The sequence below is a fragment of the Bactrocera neohumeralis genome, chromosome 6, assembly GCF_024586455.1.
Source record: "Bactrocera neohumeralis isolate Rockhampton chromosome 6, APGP_CSIRO_Bneo_wtdbg2-racon-allhic-juicebox.fasta_v2, whole genome shotgun sequence".
NCBI classification, from domain to species: domain Eukaryota; kingdom Metazoa; phylum Arthropoda; class Insecta; order Diptera; family Tephritidae; genus Bactrocera; species Bactrocera neohumeralis.
The window spans coordinates 6626445-6642482 of record NC_065923.1 but is presented as its reverse complement, the minus strand read 5'-3'; the positions used below and the strand labels follow the sequence as shown (position 1 = coordinate 6642482).

Sequence of the window (16038 nt, the reverse complement as noted above, 5' to 3'; positions counted from 1 at the left end):
CGTAGAAGCGCTTGTCATTTGAAAGGGAAGCACTGCAATTTTAATAACTACGGTCACCCTGTCGTTTAATGAAACAAAACGTCAGTTTAAAGTTACTAAATGCGACAGTGAGTGATAATTTGTCAAGACGTAAACTTAAATTTTCACGTCTAAAAGTGTTGCGACAACTCGTATATTCGCATATGTAATGTATAAGAAAAAACGCGGACTTTTACGATAAATAAATATCCTTCGCTCATTCAACTTCCTTACTTTACAATTCGGCTCGCTTAGTCCATTAGTTACGGCTACGGTACAGTGATAAAAAATATCGGTTTACTTTAAAAGGGATAATAGTACCAAAAGTATATCATTATAAAAGCACTTTTCAAGAAAATTATATGCTAAAATAATTTACAACACTTGACACCTAAGTCATCGGGTTTGAAGAATTATCAGAACCTTTAGGAATTGACATACCTGCACAATGATAAATTTTCAACGTCGATTATTTTACATATTGATTCTGTATATAAACACCGCATTCGCGTGGGGTAAGTTGAACTTCAAGGCAGCAATAAGATATTACAGATAAACGTGCAAAATTATACAATAAGATTGTATAATTATCTTTACCACATAACCGAATGCACTGCACACTCACCTTTAGCAAATTTGCTGAAAGAATATTGCACCACAATATTAATAGAAATGCAGCAAATATCTGCTCATTACAGGTTAATAAATAAATAAATTAGGTTAGGTTTGGTGAGTTGTCCAACTGATAAAAAAAAGTGAGGAGTCAGTACCGGTATTAAAATGCGACAATGGAATGTACTCGTATTTGCATTATCAGTAAATAATGCTGATGATAATTTACTTTTCGCACGCTGAATGTCAATGCTATGCTTTTTTACGTGTAGAAAATCCATCACTCAATACTTATGTAACTTATGTACTTTTAGAAAATAATATCGAGTGAACCTTTTAGACAGCTTAGGATTCAAAAAATATTATTAACAATAATTCAAGCATTTGATATATTTTTGATCTGGTTATTTTCAACAAAACTTTAAAAAGTGTGTATTGTTTGAATACTACACATTTATGTATGTATATGGTTTTGGAGAAGCTAAATTTATATATGTACATATATGAATCTGTAATAAACAATGGTAATATGGTGAATTATGGAGTTCTGAAAGCCATATGTACATATACATACATACATATGTATATAAACTGAACATACATATTTAATTTTGCGAATGACCTTTTGAGACAGATGAAACCTTTAGCCACTCGTTGCCCGGAATAAAAAAGTATTTAGCTATACATATATAAATATTAATGCAGTTTGATATTTTAATTTTGCATTATTTGTTTGTTTTGATTACGGATCAACGGATATCAGTTTTGCCGGCAGCTCCGCCATTACGATTGTCATTGCGGTCACGTATGCAATAATTGTGTTAGTGGTGTATTGTGAATTCTTTTTTATAGAGGTTGTTCACTGTAAGGATGTGATGGGTTGTTTTCTAACACACATAAGTCATTTACAATTACTATGAAGGCTCCAGTTAACACAATCTGCCAAAGCTTTTGCAAAAAACCAAGCGGAAGTGTGCATACGATACGGATACGGTGAAACTGCAAGAGGAATGAAACTGAACTTTTTTGTTCTGTGTCATACTATATTCGATGGGAGGAGCTGATTTTAGCAAGCTACGGTTTGGAAGCGAGCATAATATTCGCTATCATAAATTTTTCGCAGTTCCTAAAATTTTTTCTTAAAATGTTAATGAAAATGCTAGATCTGTTCCTAATAATAGAAAAATTACATATGTACATACATTTTGAACCATACAAATAATATATATCAGAATATAACATTGATTAAACTTATTAGGGGTCTGTACGTAGATTTTTCTGGCAATTTTATAAATTTTCTTGTAGTATTGTGCAGAAAATAGGCAAATACATAGCTTAGTTATAGAAATTAAATTTGAGCTTATTTTTTCTGAGATCTATAAATGAAAGTATTTTGACATCAAGGGTAATAAACCAATTTTAGCGGCAATTAATGTCAAAGAAGGCTACAGTCTGGACGATTTCTTTCCAGAGAGCGTATTCACATTAGGTCTGACTACAGGAGAATGTCGTTAAGTAGTAAATCCGTAGAATACGGTGATTTCGAAAGCCATCATGTAATTTCACCATCGATTTCATTGATTTGTGATACTGGATCGGTTTGTTGGCAAACTCGTGTAGTAAGCACATTCCACAAAGATGTCGAATACATAATTTTTCATGAACGACTAAACCGACTGAACGACTCTTACACTATTATTTTTTGGTTTGGAAATCTTTCTCCACTACATTGCCTTTTAAAATAAAGAAATCCAAATGTATGTATGTATATTTTCGCTGAATTCCGCTAAATACAAACCAAGTCAGCAAAATAAAGTTTTTTATTATAATTTACTAGTAACGTGAATACATGTGTATATTCCGTTATTTAATAAGAATAAGCAAACTCAGCATGGTCTCAAGTAACGAAAACTAAAAACCTTTAAATAAATATTTATGTACGATATCGTGTATCATATTCTTATGTGTTTATATACAAATCAAATGCACAATAATAACCAAAATCTGATGGGATCGCTGAAATTCGAATTCGTAGCTATGCCAGTTATGTTGCATTATCGCAATTTCTACATCGAAAATGTGTATGTATGTATGTACATATGTACATTTGGATTAAAACCGCAATTCCGCGATTAGAGAAATTTGAAGTCCTACTGAAACTGAAAAAGAAAAAAATTAATGTTAATGGCAACGAAATAAATATTCTCTTACGATGCAAAAATTCTAAAAACTTGGTGTAGAATATTCACAATTACCATTCTTGATTAACTTACAGAAATACGAGTACATCACATGTATGTATGTACATATTCCTATTTTGAATTTTTTTAACATTTAGCTGAATGATTTCACATCAACAAAATAAACTGACTGCGAACAATTTTTGTATCTGAAAAGTTGATTCCTTCGTATTAGTTACTTTGAATTTTTAGCGAATTTCTGAATTACATATATACTCATAATCTGGATAATTTTCGATTACTTTTAAACAGACCTTAAGAGGTTATTTCGATTATATTAAGACTATATAACGTAGCATGTTTATTTGTACATAAGTATGTATGTATGCACAATCAGCTGTTTTTCGAGAGTTTGAGAGGAATCCGCTCCCAAAATTTAGATGTTGATTCTCAAAAATGCTAGAAATGTGATGAGTTTGCTTGTTTGTATTTATAAACATCTTATAAATGTATATATTTTTATACAAATATATAAGAATACAATCCAGTTTATACATCTCGCTCATGCCAATCAAACTCATTGCCATGCTCTTGATTATAAACTCATTTGCAATGCTCTCTTGTTTATGGTGTGCTTTGAAACATTGACGTCATTGTATAGCAAAAGCAAGCGCTACATATTATCACACACAGTGCCGGGTGTAATCAAGCGATAAATTCGTTAACGCCACCACGTGCTTATCTCCATTCTACAGCAAAACGAATTCAGTGGTGGGCCAATACAAAAAAGGGTTTGACTGGCAACACATCTGGGGCTGAAACGGGTTTTCTGAAAATTGAATATAACCGCATTTCTTTTCAATTACGAGAATAATGTTAAAATTAGCATTACTCAGTGGAAAATCAGAAAGGTGTTCCATTGAAAAAATAATCACCATGCTTGCTTTGATTTGATTAAGTTTATGGGGAAAATGTATATGATTTGAGCGTAAATGTCATAAATATCAGAAAACACAGCTTTTAGCACCACTTTGCAAAATTTCATCCATAATATTTTTCCGATATAGTTTATATAACAAATACATATATGTACATGCATGAATGTGAATGTAACCAGAAAGACTGTCTGTAAGCACAATAAAACAAGGAAAACAATTTGGCGCATGCACCAAAGATTTTTACACGGAAGTATCCAGTTTCAGAATTTCAGTTCCGTATTCAAAAATATTACTAAGAGCAGCGAAACGACTCATTTCAAGCATGCGCTTCTACATTACCTACTAACATTATGAGTAATAAACAGAAACTACTTTCACTTGCATTCACGGCTTGTAGATAATCATAACAAAGATCTCCTTATTCAAAATAGCGTACGTATTAGCAAATAATTAATTAAAAAACTATAATGTATAATGAGCTTGATCTGGGTATATCAATAATGTCGGAGATTTTTTCTCAAGTTATGCCAAATGAAAACAAAAGACTTCAGCAGCGAACTGTATAAGCAGTCACATCGAAGCAATTTTAGAAGCAGAAACGGCGCAACTGTTATTATTTGATATTAACGGCAATAGAGTGTGTGTCCCTCCATAGATCGCTGTATTCAAGTAAATCAAACTAACTGTTGCACCTTCACTTTTGGTGGATTTTTTGCCAGTAAATATACATATAACACCAGAGGTCTATAAAGCTTAGCTAATCGAATGACATATCGAGACAAAAACTGTCTCCGTATTTGTTAGTCATTCTAATATATTTTGTTTTCAAGTTGTGTTAGCGTTTGACGTTCATTCTTGTTTCTTTTCGAACCTCCTATTTGAATATCTCGACAAAATCCCCTCAGTTAATCTTTGCAAAGTGTTTGGCAAAATTTCAACTTAAAGTCTGGAAATCATTGACTTGGTTAGCCAAGTAAAAGCCAGTTTTCGGCTAGCGATACTAGCGTAGTATAGCCTAATTTAAAGTATTTTTCAATAGACTATGTGTAAAAATGCTGACTACGTTTGTTGTTGTTTACTGTACTAATAGCGTGCCCATTTTAAAAGCCGAAATTAACTGAACTCGTTGTAGGTCAAAGTGTTATTGACTTTGTTTTACTAGCGCAGAAAATAAAAATGAAAACAAATAGCAAAAATTATGAATATGCAAAAGCAAACAAGGTATATTCGAGAAGGTACATTTAAAACAATCTCTTATGAGTATGTATGAATTGAATAAACGAACTTACACTTGCGAGCAATAAAAACGCACCAACACTTTTGTAGACCATCTTCAGCCATATAATTGTAATTTTGAAACAATTTGTACTAAATATAGTAGGCACTGAGAAATTAATTTTTTTTATGAAATTGGATTGAACACTGTTTAGTTATAGTTGTGTTTTCTCGGCAAATAGCAGCTAGAATTTGTTGTTGTCTTTTACAAAACAAGAGAACAGTGATGTTTTGAAGCGTAAAAAAGGATCAGGTCGTCCTCAAAAGTAAACGGCGAGAACAGTCAACTTATTGCGGCAGATAAGTTTTTAAGTGACCGCTTTGAAAGAGCCCTTTCTATAAGGGCAGAGATACAAAGAGCCACTATTAGCACAAAAAAAGAGGGCTGCACGACTTTCTTCGGTTATAAAGTACCCAAATAGGGATCAAAATGATTGGCAACAGATTATGTGTTCTGATGAAAGCAAATTTAGTTTTCTAAACTCACAAAACATGCTTTACGTCTCGCGGTGCAGGTAGTAAGAGGTTCCAGGATAATTGTTTAGTAAAGAAAACTAAGTTTCCTCAAAGACAAATTATTTGATATTGCCTTTCATATCATATTTTGGGACCTCTACACCTTGTTGATGGAATAATGAATGCACAAAAATATGCGACAGTGCTTAACAATTTTGAATTCTATGTCTTCAAGAATTAAGAAAGTTATTGGTACTGAAGCAGAGATGACTGGTTATTAGAAGAACCTATTGTGAAGTATATGTGACCTGGTCTACGGAAAGGGGGCTTAGGTGTCAAAATTAATGAGATAACGAGAAATAACGGTGAACGGAGAAATAACGAGATAACGGTGTTTCCAAGAAAACTAGTTTTCGCACGTTAGCTCCCTTTTCGTAGACGAGGTCACATATATTTTTACCGTTAGTGGTGAAAATGATTTAATCACTAGTTTGCTTTCTTTTCATTAATCATGAATATCATGGATCGATTTTTTAATTATGTAATTGGCTTTTGCTTATAAAAAAAATTTTTAGACAAAAAATTTTGTGGACATCTAACTTCCACTATGTGGCCAAACAAATAAAAATACTTGCAAATTGCTCATTTGGTGATGCTTTTTTATTGACTGCAAGTGTACACTAATACATATCTTAGCTGTAGAGCAAGTAAATGCTTAAATGTTTGTGTGTTTGCCCGCTTTTAACATTTAAGTAATTAACAACAACTTTTGTTTATTTGAAGACCAATATGAATATATTGAATGGTTCTATATTTTTGTTTATGCCAATATTCGTATTCTACTTACATTCGAATTTCGGCTTGACCTGGCGTTGGTTTTAAGGTCATGGATAGATTGTATGCAAGTGCGTTGACCACTTGATCGCTCGATTGGTCCTGTGTTCCAATTTTAGTCGAGATGATATAGAAAATAATAGAAAAGCAATATGAAATCTCCAAGCCCATTTCTAATATGAAAAACATACATACATATGTATATACATAATTTCTTATCAGTCATTCGAATGGCTCTGCATTTCTCACATAACGCCACAAATGGAACGAATAGCTGGGCCAAACATTTATCAGATGTACAGAGTACTATCGTGTATACATATGTATGTACATACGAACAATTACTATAACGGTCTTATTTGATAACTTTCCATACATATGTATTTATATAGACGAATTCGCATGTTTCCAATTTGTTCAACTTGAAGCGAACTCCGAACGAAGTTCGTATTCTATACAAATGACCACATATGTATGTAAGTATGTATGTATATTCATCGTCGAGTTATTTAACATTCAATTATTATGTGTTGTAATTATGCATAACATGAGTTTCACCAATTTTCATGCACAAGCTAACCTTTTAACCAGTGTAATAACTGTTAGCTTTCGAATATGTACCACCTATACAGACACACCCGTGTATACTTACACACCAGCATTATTAAAAATTAAAGATGGATATTGAAAACGTCTTATATTTAGTGTTTCATGTTTTCCAGCATGTCCCAAGTAATGAAAAACTCGCCCAAACGCATATTATCAGTTGGATTTATTTTTGTATTCTTCATTGCTGCGCTGTACTCATGGTGATTGAATAGTGGCAACTTGATGACACATTATTGCATAAAATATTAGCAACCTCATGGTATTAATATAAATAATATTTGTCTTTTTTTCAATTTTACTTAAAAAATGTAGATAAAAGAGACGTGCCAAAGAATGCTAACGGACATATCTACACCTGTTTAGATTAAGGTATAAACATACAGTCCAATCATTATAAGCGAATGCTTTTGCAGTTATGAACGAATCACACGCAATCAGGCAATACCTGCCAGCAAATCAAGCGCCACGAGCTCGGAATACTGAAAAAAGCAAGCGCCAAGCGATAACGGTTCTATGTGGGGATTGCTTTCTGTTGTGTTGACATTTTATATGTATGCCGTTCTGTTAATCGAAAGCTAACTTGATTAAAAATAACTACATTATTTTTCTATTCACTGTAACCGATGCTACATGTAGACATACTTGTATGTACATATGTATGTATGTATGTGTGTATATTATCAAATTTGCAAACTTGCATAAGCAAAACCGGTAAAAAGTCTTGCAATAATTAAATAATTAAAAATGTCTAATTTACATTACATGTATGTATTTTCACACATACATATACATTTATACAATGCCGTAATTTCATGTATGTACATACTATGTACATCAATTTCAATGATTCAAGGACTTTTTTTAATGTGTGTACTTACAAATATAGTGAGACATTCTCTTAAACACACACCTCGTTTTTGACTAAATTTGTTAAAAACATTTTTTTTTTTGATTTTGAAAAAAAGATCATGTATTTATTAATTTTTAACCTAAATTATAGAAAAGTTTTTTAAAAATATCTTAATTTTTTCTTTTGAACAAAAAGTGTTGTTATTGTAGCAGCAGAATCGAAAAGTGTTTTCTAGGGTGGATATTTCTTTATAAGCATTTAATAAAAAGTCACAAGTAACTTGGCTATAACCGCGTAAACGGTGTCTACCCCAATAAAGAAGAAGAAGAACAAGTCAGCAAGCTTACGCCTTTTTCTTTCAATTTTAGCATTTCGTGTGGCCTCATTTCTTTTGAATCACGCAAAAAATTCGATTTGGCATAGAATCAGCTGGTCTTTGGACCCAAGCTTGGAGAATCACATTTGAGAGTTCGAGAACACTGTTGTATAGTTTTCCTTTTGAGTAGGTTTCACCAATAAAAAATATACCTGGAAAATTAACTGATTCTCAGGATAGTGTTCATAATAAGTCACCAACACAACGTTTTATAATTCTTTGTAGATTTCGGAGTTCATTTTCGTTGTAATAAAGTAAATTGGCAATGTTCCCGAATAAAAAAGGCTACCCAAACCATTACAGTTCTTCCTCCAAAATTCAGCTTCGAACGAACCACGTCATGTTTGCTTAGATCATGCCAATAGCAGCAGCAACAGTCCGAGCCGGCCAAATAAATTCTTTTCATCCGAAAAAATAACTACTGCACGACATTATTCACGCCAGGACATGTATCTTCGGACCCTTCGTCTTATGAACATCAGTCAACCGCGGTTTTGACTTAAGTTTTGTCCACTTTATTTTGGGTATGGAGCTTAAAACTCTGTTGACATGTCTGGCAGTGATAGGAAGATATAATTTGTCATTGATTTGTCTAGAAGATAACAAATTCTAAGTTGCATTTGGCTCAATGTAAGCCACACGTACATTTAAATAAGTAAAATATTAAAATTTTGCACAAAATTCCTCAAATTGTTAAAATACATTTAACTGTGCATAAACGAATAAGCGTTTACCACAATAAGAAAATTACATAGTTACTAATACAAGTACGAACAATGTTTGCGTATAAACAAATGTCTACCACTGTATAATACAGTGAGAGTTTCAACATTCTATGTGTTGTTTATAGCTTTGAATGATTCCGATTTGACGTATTGCAAAACAGCAAAATCATTTTTCTGCGATAATCCCGAATGCTATCAAGTTCTTAACTTATGATCAATCCCAACAAACCAATTTTTTATTATTTCTATTCAATTATATTCCAAGATAAGGTGGGTTATAAATTATAGCGAAAGTAGCCTTAGTCAATATTTTTCACAATACTGTATGCACTGTGTGTGTTCGTTAGACTTTTATTATGGTAATGAATGTCGACTGAAGTTGAAAATCAATTGATTGGCATTAATTAATGTTTATTTTATGAAACGACGACGCAACAAAAATTCGACGCGCGAAACAAACTGAAACCAAATTTTGAATAAAATGCCGCTAGCTGGTACAATTGGTTGATATGTATGTGTTTGTGTTGGTTTACATTTATTCATTTACTACTGTTCGCATATCGAGCTGCCTCGTAACGTTCATCTTCACGTCATGGCATTGCTCTGAAGCTTCATACATACATAAGTATTTACGCAGTCAATGCATTATTCATCGGAATCGGGACGCGAGCCTTGTGAGCAAGTGAAGAAGATTTTAATGTTATTTTCGAAACAAGTCTCCACTTCATGCCTATACTTGCATTTGCTTCACTCGTCGATGATTGTAGGAAAGGTCAAAAAATTTTTGGGAATAAATATAAAATCTATGCAGAAATTTGTTTACACAATTTTCTACAGAAATTTTGCTTTTAGGTACTATAGGCGTATGATAATATAGTATCCCAATAATAGATGTCAGAAAACGTTATTCTACAGAAATAAAATGAAAGAGTGTAACATGTATGTTCACGAACTTATCAAGGATCATAAATAAACGCTCCAAATAAGCGTGAGAGTCTGGCAAACGAGTGGAGATAGTGGAACTTAATTAATTACTTATCTACTTTACTCCGATATCCGAACCTTAGGTATACCGAGATAAATAAGAGCACGTAATATGCATTAATTTCTTAATTGAAGTCATAATAATCTGAATGGCTTACGAGCTGCTTGCTTATAAGCTACAAAAAATGTAAAAGCTTAAAAGGGATGAGTACTTATGGATGTAATGAATTAATAATCGCCTGACGTGCAGTATGTTTGCCCTAATAAGCAGAAAGAATAGTGTTGAAAGTGCTTTTACATATATATACATAGTATCGAACTTTAGACCTCCCCATAATAGCAGGTATTTCGATGATTTTGTTTGCAAGCACATGTATGCATTTATTAAGTGAAACATTATCTTAAGTTCTTTGCTTACAGCCTATAGCAATCACTAATTTCTACTCATATATATGTATGTATATGTATGTAAGCATCTATAAATACATTTAAATGACTTAGGCGCCTTAAACACTTCACAAAACTTTAAATACATACATACATACTTGTAATTAAGTGAAATTGTTATCGCAGTTAAGGCTAAAGCGTAGACATGTTATTTGCATTTTCTTAAATTTTTTATGCGCTGCAGTTGAAGTGCAGCTTTGATAGTGTAAGCCCCTCTTAAGTGTTTAAGTTTTATATAACATCTAATCGAGTATTATCGAAAAATTATAAAGAAAAAAAGGTTAAGCAAATACTCCAAACGATTGTAAGAAGCTCGATTTAGTATTATCACTTCTCTTAGAGATGGTGTAATCATACTGCACGGCCATCGTATAACTCGAATAGAAGTAGTAAATCTTCAAATTGTATATTCGAGTTAAAGCACTCTCAACTTTGATTCTCGTTCAAACTTTTGAGAACTTTTCCAATTGACACCATGATGATTTCGATAAAGTAGGGATCTGCGATGATCAAGTGGTAAAATGCTTAATGCCAGACTTTACTCATAAGAAGTGCTTTTTATTAAGTAATATATAATATATAGTATACATTGTATGAATCAGTTAAGGACTTCACGCTTTGTAATCCCCAAATTTATTTTCGTTTTCCTGCAATCATTTTGGCCATAAACAGTTGCTGCTAAGAAAGGGTGGGGCAAAAAGGTAATTCCTTTAATTTGACACCTTTTTATTGATTGCAGCATTTATAAATACATACGTACATATGTATATATGTATGTACAAATGTATTTCCATTCACGGGAACATTCGCTTTCACGAAACTTAGCGTTATCATAAAACTGTATAAGTCGACGTAGATTTTGTCAGCGCTACGTGCATGCATATATTTCCGCATGCAAACCTCTGTAGGTAGTTATACATATATGTACATATACAAGTATATGCCTATAGGTACAATGGCGGTCATGCGTAGGGTAACACTATTGTTGAAATGGGAAAAGAATATGCTAATTGATTTGAAAAATTAAACATTTCGATTTTTTCTAATTTCAATTCCATTTCAAGGGCATTTAAAATTTCTCAAAATTCGACTAAAGCGCGATGGTTGAGTATTTCGGTGGATCAACAGTAGTAAAAAATATTTTGACGTTTTTTATGCAAGCATTCTTGCTTGTTTCTTAATTGTTTTTGCAAAACAATTGAATGAAATTATTCACAGTCACATGCGTGCCGCTTGGATAAAAATAAAATTTTCTTCGAATGTGTGGACGGACATTTTCATTTATACACTTTGCGAGTATGCATGCACATACATGAATGAATGTATGTAAAAAATATGTGTTCTTGTGCATGACCATTATATATAGATTTTTCAAAATAATTTAAACATTGTAAATAAAAAACCATGCCAATTAACATCAAAACACATAACAAGCCGTCAGTGGGCAGGCATCCCGAGTGTATGTTTGCACGTCGTCTTTTTAGATGAAAATAAAGGGTAAAGGGACAAAATATATGTACATACATACATATGTAAGTATTGTATTGAAGATACATACATATGTATAAGGAGTTTAAAGGTTTTGTAGGTTCCTTTGAACGCACTTAGTTATTTAAAATCATACGAATGAATTAGTTTGAGATAAATTAATTTTTTCAAGGAGTAGTTATTTAATTCCCTCTCCTCTTTTCTTCATGTTACGCAGTCCGTATTTGTTGCATTATTTATGACATTTATTCTTTTGCACTGTTAGAATTTAAATAAAAGAGAAATAGATCTCAGCTAGTTGTCAATATCCTTTTATTGAAATGTCTTCATTTAATGCATTTTTTTTTAGATTTCGCCGTCACAACGCAGTCCAAAATAGTATTTTATGATGAACACTGGCAGGAGGTGACATCTTCGGCTCATCAGTTCGAACATCTTGGTGCCATCACTTTTGATGAAGCCGAAGAAAAAGTGTATTTCACCGATGATGTGCAAAACAACGGCAGCATTTTCTCGCTAATGATACCGAAAGACTACGAAGATCCGCATTTAATAGAGAAGATGGTACAGCGCACCAAAAACGAAGCTGTTCGTTCGCTTGCGTACGACCCATTCGATCGCAATCTCTACTGGAGTGACATGTTGAATAAAAAAATCTTCGTGGTATCTGTTGATGCTAACGCTTCCACCACACCAAAAGTGTTCCTAGATTTCAGCCACGAAAACACTCAACCCGATGGTATTGCTATTGATTTTTGCCGTCGTACGCTCTTTTGGACTAACTCAAATTTTACCAATTCAAGTATTGAGCGTATTGGCTTGGATGGTAGCGAACGCAATGTGATTGTGCGCGGAGAAATGTATGCGCCGCATGGTATAGTCGTCGATCAGTTGACTGATCGTATATATTATGTGGTGGATCAGCAGGGTATACATTTTTCAGTGGAGAGTGCAAATTTGGATGGCAGTGATCGGCAAGTGATACTGAAGGGCCTTAATAATGAACCATTTAGTTTGGCCGTAACAAAAGATGCAATCTTCTGGACCGATCACACGAACCGTGCAATTTGGGGTCATGCGAAATTCATTAACAACACCGAAACGAAGCATTTACAGCCGGAAGATGAGACGGTTGAAACAGAAGGTGGCGCAAATATGATACTAAAGTACCAGGACAGACCGCGTGGCATAGTCGCACGGATACATTACCTTACCAATTCCCTAAATGATCAACACTGCCACGAAGTGGTTGCTAGCATTAAGAATCGTATTCTATCAATTGCTCCACCAACCAACAGTACGTTGGATATAGGCGCGAATGTCTTACGTAAAAAGTATTGCTTGAATGGCGGCGAATTTGTGGCGCAAACAACTAGCTGTATCTGTAAGATCGGTTTCAAGGGTACACGTTGTGAGATCAATGAGTGCTTCAATCATTGTGTGCACGGCACGTGTGTGATCTCGTCGCTGGGATTGCCGACGTGTGAATGCCCTCGCAGCCATTCCGGCCCACGCTGTCAGTGGTACAAGTGTGCCAGTCATTGTATGAATGATGGTCACTGTATAATTGAGGATTCAGGTGAACCGAGTTGCGAGTGCAAAGAAAATTATGGTGGAGCGCGTTGTGAATATAATTCTACCGAGATTTGTGCGCTTTATTGCAAAATCTTGAAACTGGAGCCGGATACGAATGTGCCCTACGGTTGTCATGACATGTAAGTGCAACAAACAAAACACTCTAAAAACATTTAGGTTATATTTTGGTTAGTCATAGTAAAAATTGTTGAAATATGCCCCTATTTCTCTTCAATTTCAGTTGTGAAGAGCTCGTTCAACATAGTGAAAATGGTGCAGAGACTTATGCAATTCCGAAGTTTGAACATTTGGAAATGTGCCAGCAAGTAGATCCTTGGACTAGTACCGTCATCGTTGTGTTCGTGTGCGGTGTGGTCGCTTCTTTAGGCTTTATGCTTCTAATCGTACAAGGATTGCGTCGCTTCTACAAACCAGCGCGCCCACGCATAAAGAAAACTTTCGTGGTGCGCAAACAAGCTTCTCCTTCAACGGACACGCCGCTTACCAATCGCCCTGTGGCGACCGAACAGTGCGAAATTACAATAGAAAATTGTTGCAACATGAACATCTGCGACACAGTAAGTGTTTCATCCCATTGAACCTTAAATATAATTTTTGTTTTGTGAAAAGTGATTCATTGAATTAATAAAAAATTTATATTCTTTTTTATAGCCTTGCTTCGATTCAAAATTATTGGAACAAACACTCTCACGCAATGGCAAGGTCAAGGAAGACAAGAAAATGCTAATAAATAGCATGGATGATGAACTTTATTAGTACAGCATTGAAACATGTGCCAACGCAGGATTCGCTTGCGCTGCGGATACGGTACGCGCAGTCAGGGACTGGCATACTTCTTCTGCGCGCAATCAACGGAGAACATCCACAAGAGGCCTTACAACGAAGTAACAAAAGAGAGCGTGCAAATGTAGAACAAAACAAACGAGGAATTGCCAAGAGAGATTGATCGATTTGAAAAATGGGAATGTGGATCTTATGTCATGGACATACACATGTAGATAGCACGAGTTCCTCGTCCGTGGCAGTAGATCCAAGAAGTGCAACAACGGATAGCTTTAAATAGAGTTATATACTCTCATGTCACAAATAGTAAAATTCATGTACTTATTTTTTTGAAACACTTAATATTTCATTATTATTGCTGCAATACTGCATATGCTTTTTATTTTAGTTCAGACAATCTAACATTACTGCAACATTAACTCGTTTTAGTTGAATTATTGAATTATTTATTTCGGGAGTCACATACAATTTATTTAATTTTGCTTTTATTAGTTGATTTAAAAAATCGAGACCAATGAAGGCTGTAAACACTTTTCAAAGTGTTGTAAACATATACATATATGTATATATGTATGTATGTACATTTTAAAATTTGTTATTAAAAATAAAAATGATGCACTGATTCCGAAATGGCAGCCAAGCTAATTCAATTTAAAAAATAACAAAAAAAATCTTTATATCTTTAATTTAGTTTTAATAAAAGGTAGTAGTAGGGGCCGGTAGAAGTTATATGCTATGAATTATGCGGAAAATAACTTTAAATAGACGAAGTCTACCAATTGGTAAGATAATTTTCTTAAAGTCGCCCCACATTGGAAACCTAGATAATGTCACTATGGTGAATTATATTACAAGTTAGTATACAAGCGTATGTACCTACAACATTAACGTTAATATCGTTTGTTTCCAGAAGTTATTGAACGTTTCAAACCAAATATAGTTTAAATCATATTTGCCAATGAACTATTTTTCCTCGCAACAATAAAAACATACAATTTTTTCTATACAAACATGAGTACATATGTATATACTAAAATACTTTCTACTTATTTATGATCTTATTTGGAGTTGTGTTGCTAATGAGATTAGCGTATGCTAAAGAATAGCCCTTGAAAATTACACACATTATAATATGTAACTTTTACAAATACATTTGCACATATGTATGTATGTGCATATAAAATATGCTTACCTGTACTCTCTGCCATTATCATAGTTATTAGTTATGTTTAAAAATAAATGCTTAGAAAAAATAACTGTAAGATTTTATTCCTGTTGGTGCTTATTACTTAATACACATATTTACACGTTTCGGAATACAATTAAATAGACAACAGCTGCGTCTATGAATATGCATATGTTGTATGTACATACATATGTATGTATGTATGTATATTGTATGTAAATAGTACGTATACCTGCATTTATATATTTATGTATATACGTATTTGTTTGCGGCCGTGGAATTAATATTATCATTTAAAGTTATTTGAATTTTCACAGAGAGAACTGTGATCTTGGTTTTGGTTAATTATAATGTTAGTATAATTTATTGAATAAAAATAAAAATGCATTATTTATTTGTTATTGGATCATTTTGGTGTGAGCGGGAATTCTTTATGGTATTTGATGGAAAATTACACTATTGTGCAGCAAATAGATCATCTTCCATTTTCATGGTATATGAGTAGGTATTATCTTCAATCAAACCATTGTTTTTCATTTTAAGACGGTTTGAAAATATTCATACATACTTTGTACATATGTACATACATTCGTATAAATTGTTTTTACTAGTCAACTTACTGTTATTTTACTCGAATTAAAATTTCGATTTTAGGCAAAAACAGATAGAATTCAAGATTTG

The 16038-nt window shown here is 33.3% G+C and overlaps 1 protein-coding gene and 1 long non-coding RNA gene across 2 annotated transcripts in view; one reads left to right on the top strand and one right to left on the bottom strand.

Annotated features, from left to right (window-relative positions):
- Nucleotides 1-16038, bottom strand: part of LOC126763761 (uncharacterized) — a 64680-nt gene that overhangs the window by 7563 nt on the left and 41079 nt on the right. The window lies entirely within an intron of this gene.
- On the top strand, nucleotides 97-15751 carry LOC126763743 (protein cueball). Its single transcript, XM_050481494.1, has 4 exons — nucleotides 97-533; nucleotides 12142-13507; nucleotides 13609-13945; nucleotides 14040-15751. Exons 1-4 carry the CDS (start codon nucleotides 467-469, stop codon nucleotides 14142-14144), a joined length of 1875 nt encoding a protein of 624 aa, XP_050337451.1. The 5' UTR covers nucleotides 97-466; the 3' UTR covers nucleotides 14145-15751.

Bases quoted from the DNA above. Each gene is read 5' to 3' on its own strand.
- LOC126763743 (XM_050481494.1), top strand. From the start codon at position 467: ATGATAAATTTTCAACGTCGATTATTTTACATATTGATTCTGTATATA. The intron at 13,508-13,608 runs GTAAGTGCAACA...CTTCAATTTCAG, and splicing joins CCCTACGGTTGTCATGACAT to TTGTGAAGAGCTCGTTCAAC. The intron at 13,946-14,039 runs GTAAGTGTTTCA...TCTTTTTTATAG, and splicing joins ACATGAACATCTGCGACACA to CCTTGCTTCGATTCAAAATT.